Source organism: Tympanuchus pallidicinctus, unplaced genomic scaffold, assembly GCF_026119805.1.
Source record: "Tympanuchus pallidicinctus isolate F22 unplaced genomic scaffold, pur_lepc_1.0 scaffold25, whole genome shotgun sequence".
NCBI lineage: Eukaryota > Metazoa > Chordata > Aves > Galliformes > Phasianidae > Tympanuchus > Tympanuchus pallidicinctus.
The window spans coordinates 6,455,868-6,480,742 of record NW_026294742.1 but is presented as its reverse complement, the minus strand read 5'-3'; the positions used below and the strand labels follow the sequence as shown (position 1 = coordinate 6,480,742).

The 24,875-nt window shown below is 39.3% G+C and overlaps 1 protein-coding gene across 1 annotated transcript in view; it reads left to right on the top strand.

The window, feature by feature from the left end:
* SPOCK1 (SPARC (osteonectin), cwcv and kazal like domains proteoglycan 1) overlaps positions 1–24,875 on the top strand; it is a 255,975-nt gene that overhangs the window by 161,089 nt on the left and 70,011 nt on the right. Inside the window, 1 exon segment of the mRNA XM_052689620.1 lies at positions 9,697–9,829. Coding sequence (XP_052545580.1) covers positions 9,697–9,829 — 133 coding nt within the window.

Sequence of the window (24,875 nt, the reverse complement as noted above, 5' to 3'; positions counted from 1 at the left end):
GGCAAGAGAAGAAAAAAAAAAGAAACCCACCACTTCAGCCTCTTTGGGCAGTAGGACTCTTTGATGCGTAGGTATATGTTGCCTGTGATTGATATACTACTATTGCTAGAAAATAAAGCCAGGTCATAAACTGTCCTGAAAGACAGAGCTGATACAGATCCTGTGATGGGTCTGCCACCTATTTCAGCCCACTTGTTTGTCCCAAAGTTCCATTCTGCCAACTAGCAATGTCTGCAGGGACGTGTGATGTTGGGGTTTGGTGAGGTTAGACATTTTGGTCACCTGCACTTGGCCTAGAAAGAGGTCGGTGTTAAAGCCTGTGTGTCCAGGATCTCTGGGACATTCAGCAGTCAAATGCTGCCAAGAAATATGCCATGAATTTTGGCCTTCCTTAGTAACTTGCACCTTTCTGCTTGCCCACCATTGTAACTTGAAATATGAGCAGTGGGAGAGAAATGGTGGAAAGTGACTGCTCTTCAGATTTGGTGAAAACAATGTTGAAGGTGTCTAATTGAATGAAGTATGACATAGTGAGGAAGGATTAGCTTTCCTTCCCTACCAAATGTGACAGCTAAGATTAATTTCACATGCCATCAGCAATTCAGCTCCTTGGCTGATCTTGGCAAGATCTACCAGCAGAAGGAGGCAGACTTGATCAATACAATATTTTAATATCAAAATAATCACATATTGGGCAGAGAAAAGGTACTGCATCCTCTTAGAAAGTGTTCTTTTCTAGTAGCAGGGAAGAAAACTGACACAGGCTGTCAAAGAAGAAAGTCAGTGCCAACAGAGATACCGAATCTGCTGCATGCTTCAACTCTAAGCACACTGTGCAAAGTACCATGGCTACAGACAGCGTGCAGAATCCAGGGTTCAGAAATGGCTGCTAAAGATTCCTACTAACTGAGGAGTGGTAGAGAAGATTCTGGCTTTAATTATGAACTTCCTGCTATGTCCTTTCCTCCTCTGGAATTCAAGGCACTTCATTATATTTTTGCATAGTTTGGTGTCAGAAAATCCTTTTAATGTTAGCATAAAAATAACGATGAAAAGGAAAATAATTCTCTTATGAAAATTCATGAGAACAGAGGCAGAGTTTAGAAGCTGTGTTACTTGTTCCAGAGACCAAAATGACTTTAAAAACACCGGGATTTTATGTTTGTGTGGATTTCTTGTTTTGGTTCTGTTCCTTTGAGTGCCTTGCCAGCTTCCATATCTGTGCAGCTGTAGAACATATGAATTAGGCAAAAAGTTGCAAATCATTAAAAATTGAGATTAAAAATGAAATTGCCTGTAGACCAAATAATCTGTTAGCCGAGAAGGCAGGGGACTTTTTAAACACTATTTTTATGTATTAAAGTGCTTAAAGGCAGAAATCCACATACATCTCTAATGACCTTAATAACTGCTTAATCTCCCAATTTTTAGTCCAGGAACAAGTAAGGCCATGTACACCCCACAAGGATGCAAGCACTGACCAATCCTGATACTGTGCAGAACCAGCTGTCTTGGCCTTTTAACACTGTCCCTATTTAAATGCCCCATTAAAGCTGTCTAGACACAGACCTTGCTGCTGTTTGAAGGACCTTGCTCAAGCAGTTGCAGACAGGAGGGTTCTCACAGATCCAGCGACAGTGTTGCATACAGCAGTCAGCCTAACAGGCTGCGGTTTTTCTGGCCTTTTTGGACCTCTGAATCTATGTCAGCCTTTCCAAATTTTCTGATCCTTTAATAACTGCCAAAAATAAAATTTCCTTCATCTTGCAGAACCAATAACCTTGAGCACCCTGGGCTGCAAGACCCTTTGATCTCTTTCAAGAGTCGGTTGCTCACTGGGTCTGGAAGGATGCGTGAAAAAATCTTCAGGGTTTTTCACCTGCAAAACACGTCAGGACCTTTCCTTGTAAAATGTCTTGCTATAACAAAACGGTCATCGCTCCCTATATCTAGCTGATATGTTCCTCCCAATGCATTGCTTCCCCTGTGCTTAATTTTGTGCTGCTTTCTTACTTGTAGTTAAAAGTAAAAGCTTGACTCTTCCTTATATCTTCTTGAATTCTTCTTCTTCCTCTGGAAATGTCTGTTTTGCATTTCATCAGAATGATGCTTCACCTACAGATACACTTTCACCTCAACAGATGGGATTTTCCTTTTCACTCTTGCCTAAACTTTTCATCTCCAATTCTATCTTCCAAGTACAGCCTGCTGTCTGAGAAAGTCCTATGGCTCCTGGTGCTCTCCAGCAATGGACAGAGTTAATTCCCGATATAATCTCATTGCTGTCACTGTTTGAAAGCACAGGAAGCAAGTGTGGAGTCAGTGTTCTCTCTCCTCCTGTTTACTGCAAAAGAAAGTTTCACATAAACCTCTTTCTGCTTTGCCAAAAAGACACTCAGTCACCACCAACCCATTAAGAATCTTCACACATCTACCAAGGAAACGCACGTGTCTGGGAGATACAAAGGCAGCAAGAAAAAGTAATCAAGAGCTTTAGTACAATCAGATAGAAATTATTTCTTTGAATGATGAAATCAAGGAAAGCAGTAGCCTCTAAGCCCAACAGGATGACAGTGAAAAGCCAAGGCAGCCCTGTATGTTGTAATTATTTCTATATGAAAGTAAGTGCAAGTGCCAAGTAGAAAAATGACTCTATGCATATGTCCATTCTCATTTTACAGTTTGTATTAAATAAGGAGATTACGTCTAATTCAAAAGCTTAGTGACTTTTTTTTTCAGGGTAATGTGTGTAGCTTGCTTTATTTGCATATGTTGAATACAAGGGGAATTTGGTTGTGGTTCGGGGTATATACAGATCATGTACAAAAATATAAAAGCTGCAGAAATGAGGCCAAACTCTTGGCTCCAATAAGCAGAACACAAAAATGATACAAAGAGGAAGAGAGCATTGCCATTTAAGCTAGCAAATTTCAGCTCTGTCATTCTTTTCAAGAACAAGAGAAACAACTTATACAAAGGAAAGGCAAAATAGCCAGACACTACAGGGTTTATCTTTACTGTGATAAACCTCCTTCAGGAAGACAAGAACAAACTGCACAAGGCATAGGGAAGGTACAGGCAGTACACTCTTTCAACAGTGAATTGCTTGAGCTTCAGGAAGCCATGTGAGTGTGCTCTGTTAGAGCTTCTGCCAGCTTCTCAGAAAGCACAAATACTTGGCACTGAAATTTTTAATTCTATTACAATGCGTGGCTGTATGTGATGTATGGCATCATTGTATGGCATGAATGCCATTGACTGGAGATGAGGCCTGAAAAGAAAGAAAGATAAAGTGAATCCAAATTTTGAGAACCATCTCCATGGCCATTACTCCTGGTCACACAAAGGTTGTGTGGAGAATCACAGAATCATAGAATCATAGAATGGCCTGGGTTGAACAGGACCACAATGATCACCTAGTTTCAACCCCCTTCGATGTGCAGGATTGCCAACCACCAGACCAGACTGCCCAGAGCCACATCCAGCCTGGCCTTGAATGCTTCCAGAGATGGGGCATCCACATGCATTACACTTGTGATAAGCTGGCACTCCATGTAGATGTCCAGTGGCAATTTCATGAAACATCCAGTAATTCCAGTTAATCACCATGATATAATTGGATTTTGTTCAGTTGATATTTTCTAAGTAAGGCCTTTTTAGTAAAAAAAAAAAAAAAAATTCTGGACCAGCTCAGTATCATTCAAATAGGAACAGAAATAATTAGCTGTATTACTGTAGGAAGCAGAAACAGAGAGAGGTGAGTGTTGTGGGTAATGTGGACATGTATTGAGCCAAATTCTTTGCTTGTGTAGGATCACTGAAACAGTGACTTCAAGAATCAGTAGAGACAGTACCAATCTCTCTATTTCGTTTACCTGACACTTTCTTTTAGAAGAAATTGTGTAACTTGTTTATTTTTACTTGAGAAATTTTACACTATTTGCAGCTGACCTTTAAAAATTCATTTAACAAAAACTCCTTTGTGTAAAGAAGTGTCTTTCTCTTGTCCAATAAAATTACTAAGTACATTCTAAAGTCCAAAGGAAGAACTTTTTACCTACTGCCTGCTTCCTCCCAAAACTTCGGCAGCACTTTCAAAATAAAACCCTGCCAGCCCATGCTCAAAGGAGCCTGAGTTAAGTGGACTAAAATCATCACTGCTAACTGCTAATATGTTGCACATGCCTTTGGGAATAGCCAGTCTTGAACAGGAGTAACATAGCCTTAATCTTGCAAATTTGGGGGTGGGGGAAAGAAAAGTAAATGTCATAGATTTTGTAAATAATCTCAATTTTAAACTTTGTATGAAAAATACAAGAGAAGAAATATAGCTACAACGATGGTAGGCATTTTGGATGAAAAATCTAGTGCATTTTATTTCTTTATTAATATTAAAGTTCATTGACAGCTGGAATTGAATTTGCACTTGGAAGATCAAATGTAATTACATAAAAGCACAGAATCGGTCTTGCTTGTATAATCTGTTGATATTTTGGCTGTTTTTAGCTGGCAGTGAAATGACACATTTATTGAAGCAAAAAAATTGATATACTTTGCCATATTAAAATTTCTGATTTTTTTCTGACTTACTGTCATTAGTTTATGTAGCTAAAATATGCAGCTTACTAAAACACAATATGTTCATTTCCTCTTAAAAGCTTTTGTCTCGAAGTTAAAAGCTGATATTCTAAATTGAGATATTCCGTATCAAATCTATAAGGCGCTACCTTTAACTTCATGTCTTTATACATTGCATGGTTATATCATGCAATATCTAGCACACCTATAGTCCATCAACAGGAGAGATGAGATCCAGAACAGGGCTGAGACATCATTGCCTACTCAAATAAATGATTCCAAGTCTATCAATTCATTCAGTAAATGATAAGAAAATGAACTTTGTGCAATAATTTGAAGGGTGGGGTGAAAATCTGCTTACTTCTTACACCTTTTGCTCAACTGCATATATATCCATACTCCATGGATACATGCATATCTCCATACTGCAGATGATGCTGTTTGTTGATCCCTTCCAATTGAACACAAGGCTGAGTGTGACCTCAAAGGACAAAATATTCCCCATAAACATTTTACACCAAAAAGTTTTTAAATTTTCCCAGCATCATCCAAGGCAAATAAACTTAAGAATATTTGCCTAATACCTATCTAAAATGCAAAAGCATTTTGCAAAAGCTTGTGCACAAAATATCATTGTTGAGCAACGGCCTCCATTTTGGTCTTGACCTGCACACAGGCTTTTCGTGTATACACACACTAAGAACTGTTACAAGCAAAAACGAGAACCACAAGCAGCACTGTTGGTCAGGAATTACACTTTTTTTGTTATTATTATTATTTTGAAAACCATAACCATAAAGTGCAACGTTTTGATCGTTCAATTAGACAAACTTCTGCCGAATGGAAGGCAGAGCTCAAACCCTGCTGGCAGGCTGTCCCAGCAGCAAGAGCTGCAGAACCGCTGCTGCCTGCCAGGTGTGCTGGGGCTCCGGGATTAGCAGGGCTGCCAGCTGCACACACTTCAGCTCTAATTGGGGCTTGGCTTCTGGCTCCCCAGGCACACCTGGAAGCAATAAACTCTGGGTGGAGTCAAAGTTTCTGGTCTTTTCTGCAACAGAAGTTTGAGATAGGAAGAGTAGTGCTGGAGTGTAGGTCTGTGGTTTAGGGGAGTGTGGGGTGGAATGAGGGTGTCTGGAAATCTTGCTGCACGATTCATCTTCCTCCATGAGGTTCCCCTACATTTTCACAGCACGTGGTAAGTATTATGTCTGTATGGTGAGTAATGGAGCTGAGTCAATCTGTGTTTTCAGATGCTAAAACTTCTTTATGCAGTGAATTTTTTGGATATTAAGTTCTGTAAAACTTAACTGCTCCTTAAATCTTACATTTTTCAGTACATCAGCCTGAAAAGCGAAGGCAGCCAGTGTTTTTCTGTTCATATTAAAGCTCAGGCAATACAATCACATATACCTCCTAGAGTATGAAATACGTTTGGTTTAGTTGTTTTTATAAACGTGGTGGACTTTTGCCCTCGATTTGTTCTCTCTGCATAGTGGTTACTTTCCAGTGATTTGTAGTGGATCCTTTCAACTCTGAGTCATGAAGCAGGATTAAAGTTGGTTGTCAGGAAAAAACAAACAAGCAGGGTTTAATTTGTTTTGGCCTGCCTTGCTCCTGACATATTTACTCTAAAACAAGATGATTAGCATAGCAAAACATGCTCCAGGAGTGTGTGAATGTGCCCTTCCATTGAGAAGGGATTTGCATGCTGTCTGCATATGGCAGCCAACATTCTTGTCTAGGTTTTAATTTGTTTGTTTGGATGTTTGATGTGTTGTTAGGGGTTAGAGGCTAGAACAGCTTCCAGAACTCTTATCTTGCCTCTCAAAATGGCACTCCAGGAAAAAAAAAAAAAAAGTTTACTTTTTTGGGGAAAAAAATGACCTTTTCTTGGATATGACTGCTTACCTGCCTTTTTGGCATTGAAGGCAAGGAGGGAGATCTGGGCATCCACTGAAAACTTTCAACTATTTCTTACTCAACCAAGCTGAAAAACAAACAATTTGTGGCTTTCTTCAAATGCAGTGATGTTTTGTGCTGATGTTTTTGGCAAAGCTGTAGCTTTAAAAGGATAAGGTTATTTTTGAAACCAAAATTGTTTCTTGCGACCAAAATGGCCGCTGGGCTGCACTGCCAACTAAATCACAAGCCCAGGTGGTAGCAATCATTGCAGATTTCTTGCAGTAATCCCTTGCTTCTAAACTTGCTAACTTGAATTTTTTCCTTTGGAAAGAATGAAATGCTTTGGGACATACTGCACTGTGAATTCTTCCTGTTATTAAGTACTCCCCTGTTTTGAGAAAATAAGTTTCCCCTTAATATCAAAAAATGAGTGATGATGAAATGGGGAGGAGTAGTGCTGTGCCCATCCAGCTCTGTAAATGAAATACAGGTGAAACCATTCTGGTTAGGGGGTGTGAGTAGGTTAAGCTGTCACTTGCATGGTTCACCATTGACTTTAGGAACAGACTTTAGTCCTGAGGCTGTGTTTGTTCTCTTTATTTTCAGTAAAATGATGTAAAAGGCCAGACTTCATTATCTGCTGAAATAACATGAACTGGACAGCCTTTAATTACTTTATGTCTTTAAGTGAGGATGGAAGAGTGGAAAACATGATTGGCTCTCTAAAAATCTTGTAGTAAACGGTGGCTTTGTAGTACCAAGGTTGAAGTGGCCAAACCAGGAGCAGGGAAATGGAGGCTATAGTTCTGTGCAAGTCAGGCTGAGCTTCCTGGAGAAGGCATTTCTGTGAAGGGTATAAGGGACATACCTTGGTCCACAAATACTGTGTGATGTATTTTAGGCTTGTCTAACAAATCACAAGACCTTGAGGCTTTGAGTGACATCAGTCTAATTAAGGACTTCAGTCAGCATTTAATTTTGATCAGGTGCTTGTTAGTTCAGTCACTCATCTTCATCCTGAATGTTTTGTGGTTGATGGCTTTGAGAAATTGTAGCAGAAATGCTAAGCCACTGCCTGAAGCAGTGATTGAGCAGCTGGTGGGAAGGCAGGGCCAGCCCAGGAGAACTCAGGTGCATGCAATGCAGCTGAGTGACTGGAAGGGATGGAGCCTGGATCCACCCCTTCCCAGCCCTCATTTAAGGGTTGGCAGTGGAGGTGAAGGTATCTCCCTGGAGATCCCTGTGCACCTGAGGCCTTACACAGGTAAGTAGTTTTTCTTCTTTGGTTTCTGTGTCTATGGCTGCTGTTCACATTTGCTGCAGCCTAGGATTGTGCCATCCCACTAGGATGGCTGTGCTTTCCATTATAAAGCCAGGCTGGATGTGGCTCTGGGCAGCCTTGTCTGGTGATTGGCAACCCTGCACATAGCAGGGCTGTTGAAACTAGATGATCCTTTTCAACCCAGGCCATTCTATGATTACAGCATTATACAATGTTTCAAGTTTAGCGTTTCTTAACTGTTTTTCTGTGACATAAAATTTTATGTAAAATTGCTCAAAAGACAGACAAGACTTTTCTTCTGAGATCGTGGCAAAGGCTCCAAAGGGAGAGCAGCACTTCTGTGTCCTGTATCTCCATTGGTCGTTCATCAGTGTCCCTTACTACATCCAAACTTACATTGACTCTTAGTAAAAGAACACTGTTGGGAGTCAGGGGACTATGGAGAAGTCAGAAAAATTAAAGATGTGGTTTGTACAGCCCCAGCACCACAGAGAATGTATCTGCTGAGTTTTAGAGCTAAGCAACCCCATATCTGTGGTGTTCAGTATGTGGTGCGATGGTAACCTAGCAAGGCAGAATGCATCTGAAAGAAGGATGCTGCTCTGCGGATTAAGAAAACTTCTTCAAAATAACAGGGGAATTTAGTCTTTAATACTTTGCTTCTATTTTCATAGTTTGTGATATCATGATTGGATTCCTTCTGTGGACATAATCTTCTTTACAGATCTAGTCATCTCTGTGACAAAGGTTAGACTGGGAGAAAACTTGAACCCAGATGAAAGAATAGAATTTTCATTATTTTAGCAACTGAATGTGTCATTACATCAGTCAGTATTGTGTTGCAAATTGCAAGCTGTAGTGAAATTGCTTTTAAAATATCCGTATATATTTTTCTAAAACTGTGATAAGGTTGTTCAGCAGTGCATTGGGATAGATTTCTAGCTGAATCACTGTATCATATCGTTTTTTAACTGTAGTATGGGAACAGATGGCCGTTATTTTTCTTAAGTCTCCAGCAAAGTTGATGTGATGCTTTCCCTTTCCTTGTAAATTTTTATCAAGTGAGAGACAAATGCTCATGGCCTAAACGTATCTGTATTGTAACTTTGGCTTGTGGTTTATGAAGTGAACTCCGGATCAGCTTACAACAGTATGCTGATGATAATTAGTAAATGTTGCATCAGCCAAGTAGTTCGTTAATATAGGAAAATGAGCCATTAATCAGAATCAATTCCAAGTGGTTTGCTGTAAGTTTCTAAAGCAGATGTCATTTCGTACTCATTTTTAATGTAATAATCAAGTTCATTGTGGAACAAATGCTTGTGTAGTTGGAGATGCTCTCTGTCACTCTGGTGCTCCTGGTGGCACTGCCATTGGTCTGAGCATAGCAGCTGTACAGAAGTTGGAATATTAAGAATGCTACTACATGTACAAAGTTATTTGATTTCTATCTGTCTGTAAATTTTTATTACTGTAATGTAATCTTTTTTGAAGCAATTTTGCTCTCAAATTGCTGCAGCCTGCTTTTAATCTGAACTCAACCTTAACAATAATTTATTTTCATAATGCTTTTAATAACTTTCTGTTCCCTGAAGAGAAGTGTTAGGCATCTATGGAGCTGCCTGGCCGTAAGTTACAGGCTTGAACTTGGCAACTCAATGAAGGTGCTGCCTTCTTCAGCAATTCTTGTGTGGTTTAACAAAATGCTACCAGAATGAACCTGCCAAGCACTGTTAGTCTAATAGTGGATAACAATTTATGACTTTTAGATTGTCTGCAAGAATATGCTGTGTTTTAGAAGCATTGTTAGGAGCTGTATTTAATTCACTTGCTTTAAATGAATGCTGTGTTGAAAACCAGGCTGTGCTTTCTTCAGAGAATTCTTCTGTTTCACACAAGCATGTTCAAAAAACCTGATGTCTCTTGCTTTACAGCATTCGACAAAAGAAAGGGAACTTAGCTCAGAAGCACTGGGCTGGACCAGCTAACATGGTGAAGTGCAAGCCATGCCCCACTGTGCATGCCAGCCCTGTCTGCGGCTCCGATGGACATACATACACTACCAAGGTAAGTTCTGCTTGTGCCTTGCAGACCTTTTAGCTGTGGATGGAATATAAAGATGTGATAGTTACAGCCAATAGGCAGTGTTAAATTAGAGTCTGCTTCAGCTCTTTCTTGTGTAAAAAGTGCTGATAAATTGACATTTTCTTACACATCTGACAAACGTCAGATTGGAATGACAACCCAGGATTTTATGGCTGTCGTGATTCGTGTTTCTCAAAACAGTTTGTTCTTGCTTAGTGAAGTAGAACGCTTCCAATAACACAACAACACAACAAATTTGTTTGTCCAAAATGTGTTGCTCACTCAAGGTTTCAGGGTATTTCTTGTTTTACATTTGGTCCTCAACTGTGAAAACAGCGTGGCAGTGCCATTGCTCTGTGATGGGCACTTCTCCTTGGTTTTATTTGTTTCTCAGACTGTGTTGTTAACATATAGCAATTTGTTTACATCTTTTAACGCTCTCGTGTGCCAGATGCAGTGTATATGGTACCATAAAAAAGAAAATTCCCATAACCCAGCAGGGATAAATTGGCTCATTGTTATACTAAAAATATGAGCACCTTAGGGCTTGATTCAATAAAAGAAACTGTCTTCACAGTCATTCAGCAGTCCAGATCTCTTATTATCAAATAAAGCCTTCCATGTCTTAGATGCATGTTCCATAAACAGTGCTTCAGGCATTGGAAGTCATGTTTAGGGAGTGCCTCTAAAGTATTCTTCTCTTTCTACATCCAAGGTAAAATGACAGTCAGTAAAACTTCCCTTTAAAATCCAAACAGAGCCTCTGAAATATCCAGGGAAACTAAAAGATCAAGGGGGGAGAACTGACTGCTGTGACACAAGCAAGGTGGTGCACTGTTATGCTCCATTCTCAGTTGGGCAGCTTGAGTACTTCATCCACTAACAGATGCAGATACTAAAATGCTGCCACAGCTAATTCATTTAAGCCTGTCTCCTGTTCTGGCTGAAGGATTTGCATAGCCAAAGGAGCAAATCAGCAGAAATTTTCTTGCACATACAGTGTCCATTAAATGATTCTAAGTTGCCTGTTAAATAAACTACTCCTTAATACTCTCAGGTATTTATTTTGTAATGCATAATTGGCATCAGGGATTAAAATTAAGCTTGTTTTGAAATCACCTTTTTACCTCTGGACTCTAGAGGATAGAAAATGAGCAAATCTATAGTAAATAGCCTTTGATGCGTACCTGGTCATCCTGCTTAAATCATTTTTGTACATTTTGCATTCATCGCCACTATCTCAGTTGTTTTTTTTACTTTTTTTTTTTAACCATGAAGTCTACTTCTTCAAAGTTTAATTTCAGACCTTTAAAGCAAAATTAAGACTGCAGAACCTGATCCAGAATGATATTTGATAAAGCATGTGGAAGATGGAGGACTTCTGGTTTGGTTTGTTCAATTTTTCATGAAACTTCAAGAAATCATTAAGGGTTCAGTTCCAGAAAAGGAACCTAGTATGCATTTTTAATTGTTATTCTTCCAAATGATGTCTTAGTTGCTGTTGCCTGGATAGCAAAATCTTCCAGTCATACAGACCATACAGCCACATAATAAAGGCGTTGTCATCCTGTTGCTTTGCACTGTTTGCTAATCCTCAGGCTGTCTCACTGTTCCAGTGCTTTCTCTGGAGATGGTGTTTTAGAAGAAAGCATTTTACTTACATTAATTACAGCACAAATGATTCAGGGGACTATCTGTGCCTACTCCCATTGACTGAAGGGATTAGGATTCTTTAAAGACAGCCATTCCCACAGCAGCAAGGGAAATGTTACAGACCCAGCAGTGGCTTATTTCTGAACATCATTCCTGGGACATGGTGTTACTGCTGGTCATCTCTAGAGGCACTCAGCAACTGATAGTGCATATGAAAAGCATGAAATTGAATCACATTCCGTACTCTATCATCCTGCATTGGGTTCAAGCATCCGCCAGCATAGCAGATTTTCTTGAAAATCTATTTTTTTAAAAAAAGCCTTATTAAAACCAATTCTATTTAGATTTATTTTCATATATGAGAGTTGTACTGCTTCATAGTCTGCATCATTTAGGTATTAAAATTTATGTTTCTGAACCATTTCAAAACTTGCTTCAGTTGTTGATCTGGGTTATTTTAACAGCTTTCTAAAGTGCTGAAATTGAAGGGAATCAAGGTCTGTTTTTTCTTATTGGTTTGTTTTCCATATAACAAATGTGTTCTATGGTGGGCGTGATTCTGAAGTTGTGTCAGACGTCTCCATGTCTGGATATGGCAAACACTGAATGCAGATGGGAGATGTGGTCTGTAGCTCCTCAGTCCTCGTATACGATTTGAACCAATAAGTCTTGGTGCCTGTTGGACTTGCAGAATGAAGTGCTAGAGAAACTCAATCAGCTTTATGTCAATTTTGAACTACCAGTGCTTTACGTTAGGCTAAAATTTCAGAGTCCTCTTCCTGCTTGAGTGTTCTTACAAATGTGCACCCTCTGCACTCTTATAAACTTGTAAAGAGTGGTTGCTGTTTCCTGGGTATGAAGAGCTCTGCTTAATGCTTCAACAACACAAAACATTTCTACAGTATATTGTAGTCAGTGTTCAAAGCTCTTTAAGGCACTAGTGGATTAAGCTGGTGAGGTAAGTAAGCTCTGTAAAGAGCACTGTGTAATTAGTTAATGTTTTTGTCAGCAGCACATTAAGAATAACTGTGTAGCTGTCAGTTTTACAGGAAGTTTAATTAAGCTAGTTAATAAAGCAATTACCTGAACATGACAGTGACTGCACTTAACTAATCAGAAAATGAAAATAAGAATGGTCTTAAATTACAAAACATACCACCTCAATGACTAATGTAGCCTTCAAAGATGAAAGGTACATTGGTATAATTATTATGCTTCTAATTAGGTACATTGTTGTTCTGCAAATTTTAATTAAATCACTGCAAACTAATTAAATCTGTGATCGTGCCTTTGTTTGAAAATGGAAAAATCACCTCCTGTTGTCATAACATCAGGTAACAAATTTGATATTAAGAGATATGCAAGAGAAATAATTTTCCAGCAATCTTGAAATGGGAGACAAAATAATGGCCAAAATAACCAGCTGCTGCTAGTTAAATGTGCTTATTGTGAGAGCTGCTGCATTTAACTAGGAGGAGTCTGCATTCAGAAGAAAAATAAATGAGCACTTGTAGTGTCTGAACATGGAGAATGTAGTGCAGTATGGTCAGATTTTTCATAATCCAAATGTTGGCTGGGTTATCCATGCCTTAAGCAGGGGGTGCTGCTGTTCAGCTGTGGTTTCTGCACAGGCTACACTGCCTGTGTTTTATGCAATGGGTACTCAACCTTTCTGAGAACACAACTAATGCAGTTCCTGATAGAAGACACAGCAGAGGCTTGGCAAGCAGTAAATCTGTCTGATCATCAGCTGAGTGAGGAATTCCCTTGTAGGTCACAGCTGGACTCTGTACTCCCAGCAAGATAGAATTTCCCTCTGCCCGTGACCTGGGGCAGCGAGACTCAAGCCAAAAGTGACGTGAACTTGTTACTGCATAAACAAGTCCTAGATACCAAACCTTGTCCTTTGGAAGGTAAAACATGGAGCATTGTACTGCGCCTACAGCAGCTGCAAAGTTCATTCAGCCTGAAGCATGAACTGAGCCATGCTGTTTGATCAAGTGCTCTCTATCCCAGGACGTCCCATTGTTTATTTACATATTTGTCTCAGCATAGTTTCAAAGTAGAAGCAGAGAATTGGGAATGAAGTTGGTCTCAATTCTTACTTGGGGAAGGATGGGATGGCTTTCCCATCAGCTTACCCAAGGGTGGATTTTGAAAGGCACAGATGGCATTTAAGCACCATCTGTGACTTGGAAAATTTATCCCTTCACCTCTTAGTCTGAGTTTCCCTGGTGTCAAATTAGATGTGGAAAATCCATGTCCTGAGTGCCGAGCACTTGTGGGAGACTACAGTAAATCACTCCTGCACAGCTCTATTCCCAAGTTTTTGTGCGGCAAGCTACAGTGATGCTTGTCCTTTTTAAAAGACTTTTGGTGACATGTACTGTCAAGATAAAACAGGTGTAGGTATTTGCTATCAATATTGTTATCCTCTCAAGGTTAGAAAGTGGTGGACTCAAATGTGTTGTCATGAATAAGCAAACAAAATCCTGCTCTGCCATCTAAGCTGAGCTACTGTCCCCAGTTTTAACTGCTTGTTCGTAGATGGATGCCGTGTGCTCCAGCACCACAGGTCTTTTCATCACTCCGGCTGTGCTACTGGTCATTGATTAGCTTATTATCAAAGGCATTTCTGTGTCAAATAACCATGTGATTGAGCAAATTCCTGAGTTTCCTTTCAAATCTCACTTAGTTTTATGTTGAGGTAGAGAAGTGTCTGCTTTTTAGTGATGTCAGATAGTAAATTCAAAATCCCAGACAATCCTCTATCAGTTTCATATCATAACTCAGAGCAAGCAGGTTTACGTAACTGCTGATGTGTGTGTTGTGGCTACTTCTGAGACAGCTTTCCAACTAAATCCCAAGAATGTACATATACGTGTTCACAAAAATTTTCACCTGTCATAGTATGGATTGTGAGAACAGCTGAAATAATCCTCAATCTTCTGAATCAACAAATAGAGGAAAAGAGCTCTGGGCAGTTCTTGTGGGTAAAGTCTACTTGGTCATGCTGCAAGGTTAGAGTATTTGTAAATGAGTGAGAAATTGCTGTGGCTCAGGGCACAGTGCTCCTTCAGACACTGCTGCTGTCCCTTCAGTGTTGGGGGGAAGCTTTCATGCATTTGTGCAAATGGAGATTGACTAATTAATTTTTCATGTTGATAGTGAATTTATAAAAAATATTTCTGAATTCTCTTAAAGAAAAAAAAAAAACAACGCAACACATTCTCCGTGTGTAACTGCAGTAGGGGAACATAAATACCATGCTGAGAAGTGCAGCATAAGAACCTGTGCAGAAGTGAATAACCTTCGGATTTCTGAACGAATGCTTACCATCACTGAGTGAGAGGAAGAGATGAAGCTTCAGGTGGCATAAAGCTGCTTCTCTCACATCCAGTTGCCTTAAATTCTTTACAAGTCCATTTTCCTTAATGGCTGATAACCCTTGTGTGACTCTGTAAGGTAACTGAAAGACCTCTTTTTGTGTGTGCTGCAGAAGAGCAGGATTTTGTTGTTGTTGCCTTGACTTTCATCTGTGCTCCCACAGGATAATCTCTAAATAAGCCAAAGAACCACCATTTGTGGAGCATGCTATGCTGCTTTTGTGGAACTCATTTAAACATATTGCAATTTGATTGATAGGATTCACTTAAAAGTATCTTTAGAATGGGTATATTAATTATTTACCTATAAATAATCCTAGAGTTTAGTATTTAGAACTGCCTTGTAATGTGGCTGCTCATGTTCACATCTCACTTGTTCCAGATCAGAAGAATATAAGGAGTACAACTGTGAGGTGTTTTGCATTTTTTTTTTTAGTCACACATTCTAAATTCTCTTTACCAAGCCATTATGAAACATTGAGTTATCGCCAACTTTTGTTAGAGGAATTTATAGTATGCTAAATTTTTAATCTAGATTCTTGTTTGTCAGTTAGATTACTTTATTTACACTGCAAAGACTGGTGTTGAAGGAGGCCAACTCACTGAACACCTAATGTTAATCTTACTGAGTTTCTTCTTGATGATTCAATGGCTCTACTATACTGAAGGCAATGAGCAGTGTTTATTTTAAGCAGTAAGATAACTAATGCCAGTAATTAGAATTATATACAACATCCCTGCTGTTGGCTGCTCAGTATTCCAAAAACTTGGAAAAACAACTCTTTTATGGAATGTTTTTAATTTAATCTTCAGCTCATGTTTTAATGTGACTGCATCACATTAGCATCTTGAATAATGAATTTAGGTACCTGTTGTTAGGCTGGAAGACATTGCAATATAATTTGTGTTTTATAAATCAGGTACCTCAGTTTGTTTTCCAGGTCATTCAGAGATGTCTTTCCTGGTAGTGGTGGTTCTGTGGCTGAATTCTCATTTTTTGAATACTCGTTACCAAATTACATTAGACTGCTATAAAATGCATTTGTTGCTCAAGCACATCACCAGCAATGACTTGCTTGAGCACATTAACCCCAAAGGAGAGAGCATTAGATGTAATTAGAGGAAAAACATAACTTGGGGCTTTTTTCTTTTTAAATATGTGGTTGAAGCCAGCACAGAATGACAGAAGACGATGTACTTCTTAATAAGCTTCTACATTAAAATTGCAGCAGCTGCATAGGGAGAAAGAAGAAAGCAGCAAGTAGACTGTGTCTTGTGTACTTTGAATTACTGTGTCAGTAGTGATGGATGGAGCAAACAATAAAATCTGACCTGTCACACGATGCTTATGAGGCTAGGAGCCTTAAGGCATTTGTAATTGGCTTCAGCCAGCAATGTTAATGAAGGTGGATGGAAAAATTAGATTATTTGAGTGATGCAGACTGCTATATATTTTTAGTATGCAAAAGAAATGAGAAAAGGCTTGTAAGTCAGGGAGGCTGAAGCTGTGAGGCTTTTTCTCTGTAAACTGTCTCTTGTCCCTTTATAATAGAGCAGGCAAAAGAATAGTTTTTAGATAACAGGTTCATGCTGTGTAGAATGTGGGTTATTTAAAGTGATTCTGTGAGGCATCATTTTTAAAGCATGTGGGAGGTGCAATGCATATAGTCTCCATTAACGGTAATGGGATTTTTGTGTATTTTCTTTATATTATGCATCACACTCAAATGTGCCCCTTTAGTATAGACCAGAAAGTGCATCTCAAGGCTGATGTTACTCAGCGTGTTGTCAGCGTGGCATGAAGTGCACAAGTGAATGCATTTCTCGTATTTGGGAGTTCTGTGGTGTTTAGATGTACAAATAAACTGGGTTTGAAACAGTAATGCCTAAAATAAACGCATCATATTAAGTGTAGTTGCTGTGAAAAAGAAATTGAGTTGATATTATCCTCAGGAAATGGCAGGAAGGAGTTGAGGGTTTGGAGATGACCCTGTGAGCATTGCTGTGATCAACTGCAGAGGGCTTGGGAGGTAGGTGGGGAGTAGGTGGCTTTGGGTTAGAGTCTGTGGGAGAGAGAGGAAAGTGGGGATGCTGTTACAGTGCGAGTGGGAAGATGTAAGGGACAAACTCGCAGGAGAAAGTAGACTGCTGTAGTTCCATTGCTTGCAGGATAATTTCTACATACTGGACCTGTATGCAGTCATTGTTAATTAGATGATACAAGCAGGCTCCTCTGATCCACTGAGAGATTTCTTCCCTGGAATAAAACAGAGATGGAGAGCTTGACTGGTTGACTTTCACCTGCTGTTCATCAGTGACAAACTTAACAGACAAAAGCAGTGAAAATAATCTCTTTGTAGTTATATGCATTAATTCTTATTTCCATGTAACTTAGACAGTTTTCCAATGATACCTATTTCTCCTTCTTTCATTTTAATGTGTTGCTTCTGTGAATAAATATGTAGGGAGAGAGGATCACGGTTTGTCAGAAATACAAGATGCCTCTACTTGGTACTGCAGTGTAATCCTAGTAAAAGCAGCCTTTGGTCCAAGCATACTTCGTATTGATTTTTCCTGTGCTTAGGGAAAAAGATGTATTTTGTTCTAAACGTGTGGCAGTGGAGGATATTTTCCTTTTAATACAATCTTTTGTCTTCCATTGTTGTTACTTGTTCAAATGGAGAAAAGAATGTGAAATGGGTCACTTTAAGTCTAGATAGCTGTTATTCACTTTTTTTCCTGTAGATTATAATGAGCAGGTGGGGAAATAAAGGAGAAAGGGAAGCTTCCTAGTTTAGATTTCAGTAATGCTGGTTGTGTGACCTCAGTTGGAATTTCTGCAGGCTGATAGAGCAGGCATCTGAAAAGACTTTTAAACACCTGCATTCTCAGGTCAAAAAAGAGTTTTTAAAAATGAGCTATTTGAGGGGGAGAGAGAGTGCTGAAATGTCTTTTAAAGAAAAGTTTCCTTGGGTAACACTGAAAGGTAAAAAGCCTTTTAAAAACTTCCGAAGTTGAATGGAGATGCTTCTCTTCAGTCAGTGTCTAGACAGAGCTTTCTCTTCATTTGCATTTCATTAATGAGAGTGAGTTCTGAAATGCAAGGGATTAATAATAGAGAAGTAGAGGCTTTCGGAGGAGGGATGGCACGGGCTGTTACACAAGCTTTCTCATCCAATTTCTGTGCAGGATAGGGAAGACAAGAAAATATTGGTAGGATGCTGTTCTAATGTGGGTTCTGCCCACATCCCAGGGCTTGTCCTGCAGGACTTCTGCTGATGGATCTCATGTCCTGGGGCAGTGCATGGCAGCACCATGCAAGTCCTCTGTTTGATCCCATCCCTTCCACCACTCACATCCAAGCACACCTGAGCACTGTGTGAATGGACTGGTCCTGCTGGTGGGACTCAGGCAGGGAATTACTTTTGTCCTGTTCTTGTCTGTCTGTGGCTGTGCACTTATGGTTCTTGAAAATTGCCCTGCAACCCCACTGTAACATGTGAAATACTGGCTCCCATAATTCATATTTCCAGTGTCTTTGCCCCATTACTTCCACCAGTTTTTACCAGGCAAAGGGAAGGATCAACATGATGCTTCACATGGCTTCTACATGCTCCCCTTATGGCTGTGAATGGGTTTGCAATACCTGGTTGTCACCAGTTTGCAATATTTGTGGCATAATTTTATCTTCCATTATCAGAGTGTAGTTGTGATAAAACCCAAAGATAAAGCTGAGGCTAGAGGTGGTCCTTTAGTAGCTAGCAATTGCACATGGGAATGAGATATGATTCCAGTGAAATAAAAGGACATTAAAAGGAAATGTAAAAATTGTCCAAACCTTTACTCCTGTTTAGATGTGGCATAAAGCACACTTCATGTTCACCCTTTGATTAAGATTCAATGCATCAGTAATCCTATTCAAGACATCTTGACACAGATTATAATCAAGAGCCTCTCTGTTTTTATGGGTAACCTTTTTATTTTGACCTAGCTAGAATAGAGCTGTAAATGAAAGGTCACAAAAATGGCATAAATTGTTATTACTTCTCTCGGCTGCCTCAGAAATAATGTTCTCTAAGAGAAACAAATAGAATTAGTCAATGGAATTAATTATCTATGGAAACGACATCATTGCAAGGAAAAAGCAACACTTGGACAATTAATAAACTTCAAGCAGGATATCTGAAGTAATAAAGCCAAATTCTGTGAAAAGTGCAAAGTAATTTCATTTGCAGGTGTTCTTACTGGGGATTGTGGAGGTACTGGTGGAAGGGGAAAATGTGTTTTAAGCACAAATGAGGGTAGACAAAGTACTAAAAGATCTCTGTAGATCAAGGCATGGATCAAAAATCCATTAACAAGTTATTCCAGGAGTATCTTGCCTTTCACACAAATGGAAACTTCTTGCCAGAAATTCCAATTCTGGTCTTGTTTAATATTTTTAAGAGCTGAGTGGCACCTGCTGCCCAGGGGGCTAAATGCTGTAAGTTACAGTCAGAAGCTTGAAAGATTGAAGATGTTTACTGATCATACGTAGCCAATTTAAATTGCAGGGGGACTGAAGTGAGAAGCTGTTTCAGCTGATGCACTGCATTAGCTGGGAATATGGTGTGTTTGTGTAGGATACCAGACCTGTGATCATAGGATGTTCATCATGGCCAGAATCCTCTGAAGTTAGTATCAAAAGCCTTCCAGTTCAAATGAACAAATAAATGGTAGAAAACACCTAGGGGGAAAAAAAAACAAAACAACCTCTAATGAAAATGGAAGAGGAATGCTAGCCTGTACAGAGACATCACTATTTTCAAAACTGAAATCTGTCATCACAGAGACTGTATAGGAGAGTTAGTATTGGAAGTGTGCTTTATTGCTTAAATATATCTTGCACAGGCAACACTGAGCAAAGGAAATGCTTTTGAGTTATGTAACTCTTTGATGGGATGCCATAGGGTCTTTCATTTTAAGCCAGTAAATTTCAGAGCAGTAATTTAAAGACTACACTTTTCCTTAAATCTGAAAGCATGTTCTAAATCTTCTGTTTAGTTTGAATGCTTATCTGATATGCCTGATGTTTTATTTTCAAGCTGAATTAGGTCACTGGCAGGCTCTCTGACATAGCTTTTGACTACCATGAAGCAGCTTACCCAGAAGATGATGTTGGAGGCAAAGAACATGGTCCATCTAAAGCTGAATAGGGTTGTGGAAGAATAGTGTGAAGGCTTGTGATTCTGTAGGTAGCACCATTTTGTGTGGTGGCAGGGGATCTCTCAACAGTCTTGTTTGCATGCAGCATGCATTGAATGGAAAGTTAGTTTTACCTGCTGGTCTAATTCTGCTCATTTCTTCCAGTAACTCTTATCAGACACATATGGATTGAGGTTTCATGTATGCACCTGAGGTGTAGTGAAATCTTACAGTTCTCCAAAAAGGGAGATGCAGTCAACCTTTTGAGTCTTCATATGCAAATGCGGTTCAGGTTTGATAGAGATTGTATAGATGTTGATGCTTTGTACTGGAGCTAGATGGGGATGCTTCATACTACTCCTCTCTTAGCTTAACTTACAAACCTTCCATTAGTGGGCACTCAATGGAAAGTTACTTTTTTTTTCTTCCTTCAATCTGTGCTAGAATTTGATGAAAATGGAAATAATGGTGAAATTAAATTTCAAATAGTTTTATTTTATGTTTTTCTCCTGATGCACTATCATAAACTTTGTCACCACTGGAAGAATGAGAACCCACATGGTCTACGTAGAACTTGCAGAATGAGGAAGCTTTGACTGAGCCTGACCATTTCTAAATAACCGTCTGTAGTGAACTTTATAAATTTCTGTAGAAACAGATAAGGGAAAATCTCTCTTCATTATCACTGATTATCTCTACGTTGACATGAGTCATACGCAGAACATCAGTGTCTGAAATGTTATCATCTAATTCTTTTTCAGAGGAGAAGTACTGGGTAGCTTTACTGTATTATCAAATCTTATAGCTTACCAGCAAATTGAGTGACCAACTTAAAGATATCTTTAGAAGAGAACCTGAGACGTGAGCTGACACTGAAACTCCAGTATCTCCTTCCCTTGGGCAAAAAAACTCTTAAGATTGCATATGTGCTGTGCTTTCAGGGTGGCAGATTACTCTCTGGGATTTACTGCTTTATTTGCTACGTTTGAGGCATTGTCTTTTCCCTGCTGAGGGTGCTGTCTGGATTTTTCTGCTCGTTGTTCATCTCTGGCTCTCTTGTTTCACACCTTCAGCTTTGGGCTGTGTCCTGGAGGGCACTCTTACCACCTCCCAGAATCTGGCGTTCTCTACACCTTGTTCTTCCTCCACACGGACAGTCACTTCTTTCCTAGTCAGCTCTGGGAAACTGCTGATAGAATTGAATATGGTGTGCATATAAAAAATAGAAATATATGCAGGGAAAGCACATTCCTTAGAGTAGCTGTGAGACTAGGAAGGAAAGCCAGCTGTATAATTCATGTTAGATGCCCTTGCTGTGGCTGAGTTTAGCCTTGATCTTAGCTAATCAGTCATACTTAGAAAGTGACAAGGGAGTGTAACACTCCTGACAGCTTGTTGTGAATGTTTTGAAGGTCTTGGCTAGGGCATGGTGCTAGTCCAAAGTACAGGCTGAAGACTTCACTAGACAAGCAGTCTTGTCAGGGGCAATTGGGACAGATTAATCTGTAGCCCAAATCCAGGTGAAAAAAAGGTGTTGTAGTGTCTGTTGAACTATTTGGAGCTGTTGTGGTATTCAGCCAATGCTGCCTGGAGGACCCGATTTTCCAGCCTCCCTCTGAGCAGTGGCTAGCTGTGCCTGGAGCTTCAATCAGAAAGCCAGGGCTTGGGCAAATGTACCTCGATTCTTTGCATTTCAAAAGTGACATCCTCTGGACAATTTGGGTACTGTTGTGGTAAAACCTCAAATAGCTCTTTTTCAACTGCAAAAAATGGATTTGAGGCTTAATACTGAAGTATTCTATAAACTGTTTCCAAAATCACAGTCATCACTGAATGCTTTACAGTATTACTAGAGAGTGCAACAAAGGTGATGTACTACTGTTTAGAAGGGCAACTCGTGTGTTCTTCTGAGGAGATGTCTCAGATCTGTGAGTGGGAAAGGGGTTTTTGTCTGGAGCACTGCAGCCAAGTAAACTGCTCCAAGCATTCGTGTGGAAGAAGTGCAACGTTTGCATCAGTGGCAAATGGGAAAATGCACGTAGCAATGATTGGGTAACTAGCTGGTCAACAAAATGCACAGGATATACAACAGGAAAGCTTTCCTGTTTTTCTGTAAAGTAGCTTTTATAAAGGGAATCACGGGGGGGAAAAAACCCACAGATCTCTTGCTGATAGAAATATGAAGATTGGTGGGATATGATTGGTTATCTGATGCAATTAAAAAAAAACTGGTTTATTATCTAAGTGAATTTTATGATTCTTGAGCTGTAGCATGTTCTAGGAAAACTAAACTCATCTCACTAGGCTGAATCTGTTATGGAGTGTAAATGTGTTCCCCAAAAATTCTTTATGGACTTTTGAAGCATGGCATGAAGTTGTTGCAGGAATGTTCTTGTATTCTGTTTTGGTCAATCCTGCAGTGTTACAGGTAGGCTGGAATTGGTGGTGTTTTCCAGTTTTGAAGGGTCTATTAATATTTATGAGGTCATTGTACATATTTCAGGAAAACACTTCTAACCTTTGGAGTCTGGGAGTTCTTTGGGAGATAACATCTCAGTTTTACTAATAAGTCTTACCAATACTTGATGGATTTACCTTAGAAAATAATGTCTGTGTCACAAGCCTTACGTACACACTGGCCCTCTGGAGGCAGTGAATATATTAATAAAATTTCTAATTCTGCTGCTGTGTTACTATCCAGACTGTATAACAGCTTCTGCAGTTTTACATTAAGAAAATCATATGAGCAAACTTAGTTTTAAGGTGGCTTGTTGGAGAAAAACTGAAGAGTGTTTTGACCGGCTGCTGTGCCTTATTATCTTCAGCTGTTAGAAATAAGTGAACAACTCTTACTATTTTTTAAGCTATTGCAAGTATAGGCCACAGGGCTCTATCTTTGCTGCTGTTTGGTTTTGGGAGGGTTTTTTTTGGGTTTGTCTTTGTTTTTACAGAACTCATTGGTCATAGGTTTTTCCAACTTGAAATAATTTCTTTCCTGCTAAGAGACACCAGTTTTTCTGAATTAAATCTACTCAATGTTTTTCAGTTCAAGGCTAAGCCAATAAAAAGTCTGCATCCCAAGGTACAAGGATGAGACTTGCTTCATACCAGTTTATGTAGTCGGAACCAGTGAGATCCTGAAGGACTGCTGTGTTGGTTGATTTTGTTTTTTATAAAGCAAGCAATGGTTTCTGACAGGTGGTCTGTGGGCATCCAATGTGTTGTCCATGAATTATTTTGCTTGGCCAAGGAAGGTATGTAAGAAAAGCAAACATAATATCAGAAGGCTTACCTGTACTGAGCAGGTAAATAAAAGTCAGCCCCTGTATTAGTGTGTGTTCAGTTCTCTAAGTACTCTAATCTGGATAATTGGGTATTGTCATCTGTCTGCTTTTTAAATATCTTCATACAACACATCATGTCATGTGCTGGTACAGTGTTTGATATTTTTGCTGTAGAATTGGCTGCACTTCAGCAGTGGTATTATTTGTACTCATAAATACATGGGACTTGGGCTCCTTTGTAGATGAAAGGAACCATATAAATGCTAATTTCATTGCATAATTGTCTTACTGAATATTTTTCAGAATATATTTAATGGGATAGCTGTAGTACATCAATACCAGTCAATTAAACTGCTCTGGGATCTTTTTTTGAGAACTAACAAATGCTTTGTTAACTGCCTGGTGTTTATGCAAGATAGAAATGTTTCTCACAAAAACAAAACAAAACAAAACAAAAAAAAAAAAAAAAAAAAAAAAAAAAACAACTACCTAAATATGAAAGTTCATACATTGCATTACCTTGTGACTACTTGCTAGGAATGTCCTCAAGGATAAGAGATGTTGTTTCAGAAATTCAGTGCCTTGGCCTATGGAAAGTGTGAGAGTAAGGGCAGTGTATGTTAACTGTAAAAGGCTTTTATTTAGAAGGTGCACATAGTTTAGTGTACCACGTTGGAACAGAAGAAATGCTCCAACTCTGGGAGAAGCCCTTGAAGCCTTCTAGTCTCTCCAGGATCCTTGATCTTTTCTTCTTCTCCCTTAAGGACAGATGCTTGAGCAGCTCTTGGTGCTGAACTCACTGAAGTAATAAAGCTCAAATTCACCCTGTGTCATAAACTAGAATTTTGTGTTCCTTGTTATGCACTTCATTAAACCAGAAGTGTTTTTTCAGATAAGCATTTGTCATTTCCATGTCAGATTTCTCGAAGAACATGGTGAATTAACAAGACATGTTTAATGCAACCTTGACAAAAAGGTTAATGAGAATTCAGAAGAATGCAAGGAAGGAAATAGTATGTACTGCTCCAGGTGAAAGCTACAAAAGATCAGAGTAAGTTGTTATTCAGCTTGTCTGAAATGGAAGTATTTGTTTTGTTCCACAGCAAATATATAATTAAAAGTTGAAACTCTTTTGAAGTACCGCCCTTCAGTCTTATTCACTACTGTCTGTCAATTCATAGTGCAGTAGGACCCAGAAGGCAGGTTCCCATTGGGCTGAATTAAGTCACCAGAAATGTTTGAGATGGGTTTTCTGTCCTGTTTACTCCAAAGTTAAAAGGATTCTTAGATTGGCCTGATTCAGGCTCTGTGGGATTGATGTGTTACAGCTGAGAGAAGGGAAGGCAGGTGTCATGGCCATGTCCTGCTGTCAGTGGCTGCTGTGCCTTATGGCTTCCTCCCATTGCTACCTTTGAGCCAGTTGAATCATACAGGCTGAGGAGCCAAAGCTCAATGAGGCACGTGGCATTCTTGCACTTATCCATGATGTCTACAGACCCCTCCATCTGAAGAAAGAAAATT